The following is a 2,373-nucleotide window of genomic DNA, read 5'->3' as shown; positions in this document are numbered from 1 at the left end:
TTGCCATCAGGAAAGTTTATGATCATTCTCATGACCTATTTTACAAAACAATACAAGGAGGATTGTAATTTTATAACATGGTGTATAATATATCAAATGCGTCAAATAATTTAATTGATCATCCAGACATTGTAGACAGAAATATAAGCAGCCCCTGGAATGAATTTATTTTCTTAGGATTCCCTAATATTTTTGGATCTCAAAGTGGACTATTTGCTGTATTTCTTTGCATGTATCTGTTGAGCCTTTTGGGTAACTTATGCATTGTATTTGTGACCAACTTGGACTCCAACCTTCAATCGCCAATGTTCTACCTATTAGGAAACCTCTCATTCCTTGATGTTTGTTATATTTCGGTGACAGTGCCAAAAATGTTATCTGATTTCCTAGCAAAGAATAAAATTATATCTTTTACAGGATGTGTGATACAAATGTTACTGTTTATCTGCATGCAAGGAACGGAAGCTTTTCTACTGGCAGTCATGGCTTATGACCGTTATATAGCCATATGCTCTCCTTTATGCTACACAGTCATCATGAATAGGACAGTTTGCCATCTACTGGTGGTGGCTTGCTGGACAAATGGATTGTTAAATTCCATAGTGCACACAACTCTTACTTTTAGTCTCCCTTTCTGTAAAACTCATGATCTCAATCATTACTTTTGTGATATTCCACCACTGTTACAAATTGCATGTAAGAACACTTTTGTTAATGAGCTAGTTCTCTTTATGGTGGGAGGCATATGTGTAGGCTTCACTCCTTTTATTTTAATCCTAGTCTCCTACACTTTTATTCTTTCCACCATTTTTCAGTTGCCTTCTAAAGAAGGAAAGCATAAAGCTTTCTCCACATGTACCTCTCATCTCATTGTTGTTGCTCTGTTTTATGGAACAGCCATTTTCATTTACATAAGACCTTCCTCAACATATTCTTTACATAGAGACAGCGTAGTTTCAATTTTATACAGTGTAGTGGCTCCTATGTTGAACCCAATTATATATAGTTTAAGGAATCAAGAAATAAAAAGAGAGATTACAAAAATGGTTAACGTTAAAGCTTATCTTATTTCACTTTTTATATAGATGATCCCGCTAATGGCATCACATAAAACATTTTAACCATTAGCTATGACATCACGGATAGTACAATATTTTCCACAGAAACAAGTACACCAGTAGTCACACTTTGGAAACACAATAATGACCATGAATAATCATAAGAAACAAAGATGCAATTAAAACTGTTTCTCTAGTTCCTATAAAATGTACCAAATCATATATAGAAGTGTAAGCAGTATATACAATATAAAGCTAAAATAAGTCAAAAGATTATTTATAATACACTAGATATATGGGGCCTGATTTATTAAGTAAAAAAAAGCAAAAAAGTAACTTTGTACCATGGCATGGTGGGGGAAGTAAAATGAAAATGTGGGTACTGATTTATAGTTGAGATAGGGCATGCCCAAGATCAAGTGTAAAAATAAAGCTATTGAGTGAATGTGTGCTCCAAAAAAAAAAAAAGGCAGTATTTTCCTTGCATGCAAAATAATAAACTAATTTGCACCCTCTGCATTGTAACATGTTTTGTCCAGAAGTAAACTTACTCCTTTTTTGCTTTGCTCTCCTTAATGAATCAAGCCCAGGATACATAGTTAAAGCACTTTACAAATATGTATGCAATTGGTATTATACTCTGTAGCTATGTGGTATAGATTCACTGGATATTCAGTAATAATGAATGTTTGACTAACACCACTTCGAAATACTAGCTGTAGTGATTACACAAATCTTTGTGACCATATGTTTAAAGTAATTAAGTTTAAAAAGTTTTAGTTACAGTAAATTGATTTAATTTAAGATTTACCAAATCTTTCTGCTGCACAGTGAATGTTGTCAAAAGGGATAGATTTACTAATGCTCCTAAAAACAAAAGCAGAGGTGTTGCCCATAGCAACCATTCAGATTTAACCTATCATTTATCTAGTACATTCTAGAAAATGATAGCTGGAATCTAATTGGTTGCAATGGGCAACATCTCCAGTTTTTCTTTTACAAGCTTTAATAAAAATGCCCAATAGTGTATCATACAAAATGGATTGTGGCACTGTATATGCTGTATTTATTATTTGTCAAACTTCTATGTTATCAACAATTACAAAAACATATGTAATATTCTGAGTGCAGCGCAATGTATCATTCTTAGGTACCTTATCCTTTATTGAATGCCAATTTGATAAGGGAACATGTTTTATCATAATTAATTTCAGTAATTGTTGATGCTAGAGGGTGTGCTATAATTATTATTGTTGATTTATAAGGTGCTACAGGAATCTGCAGGGCTGTAAAGTGGGGAAAATAGAGCATATTA

The 2,373-nt window shown here is 33.0% G+C and overlaps 1 protein-coding gene across 1 annotated transcript; it reads left to right on the top strand.

Moving 5' to 3' along the window:
- Positions 1 to 230: 230 nt before the first annotated feature.
- LOC142152249 (olfactory receptor 5V1-like) lies at positions 231 to 1,085 on the top strand. Its single transcript, XM_075208731.1, has one exon. It carries the CDS (start codon positions 231 to 233, stop codon positions 1,083 to 1,085), a length of 855 nt encoding a protein of 284 aa, XP_075064832.1.
- Positions 1,086 to 2,373: the final 1,288 nt, after the last annotated feature.

Source organism: Mixophyes fleayi, chromosome 1 (genome assembly GCF_038048845.1).
Source record: "Mixophyes fleayi isolate aMixFle1 chromosome 1, aMixFle1.hap1, whole genome shotgun sequence".
Classification (NCBI taxonomy): Eukaryota; Metazoa; Chordata; class Amphibia; order Anura; family Limnodynastidae; genus Mixophyes; species Mixophyes fleayi.
Note: the sequence above shows the minus strand (reverse complement) of the source record. Positions and strands in the feature narration are given on the sequence as shown.

What these genes read in the sequence shown, in the direction of transcription:
- LOC142152249 (XM_075208731.1), top strand. Translation starts at nt 231, where the DNA reads ATGTATCTGTTGAGCCTTTTGGGTAACTTATGCATTGTATTTGTGACC.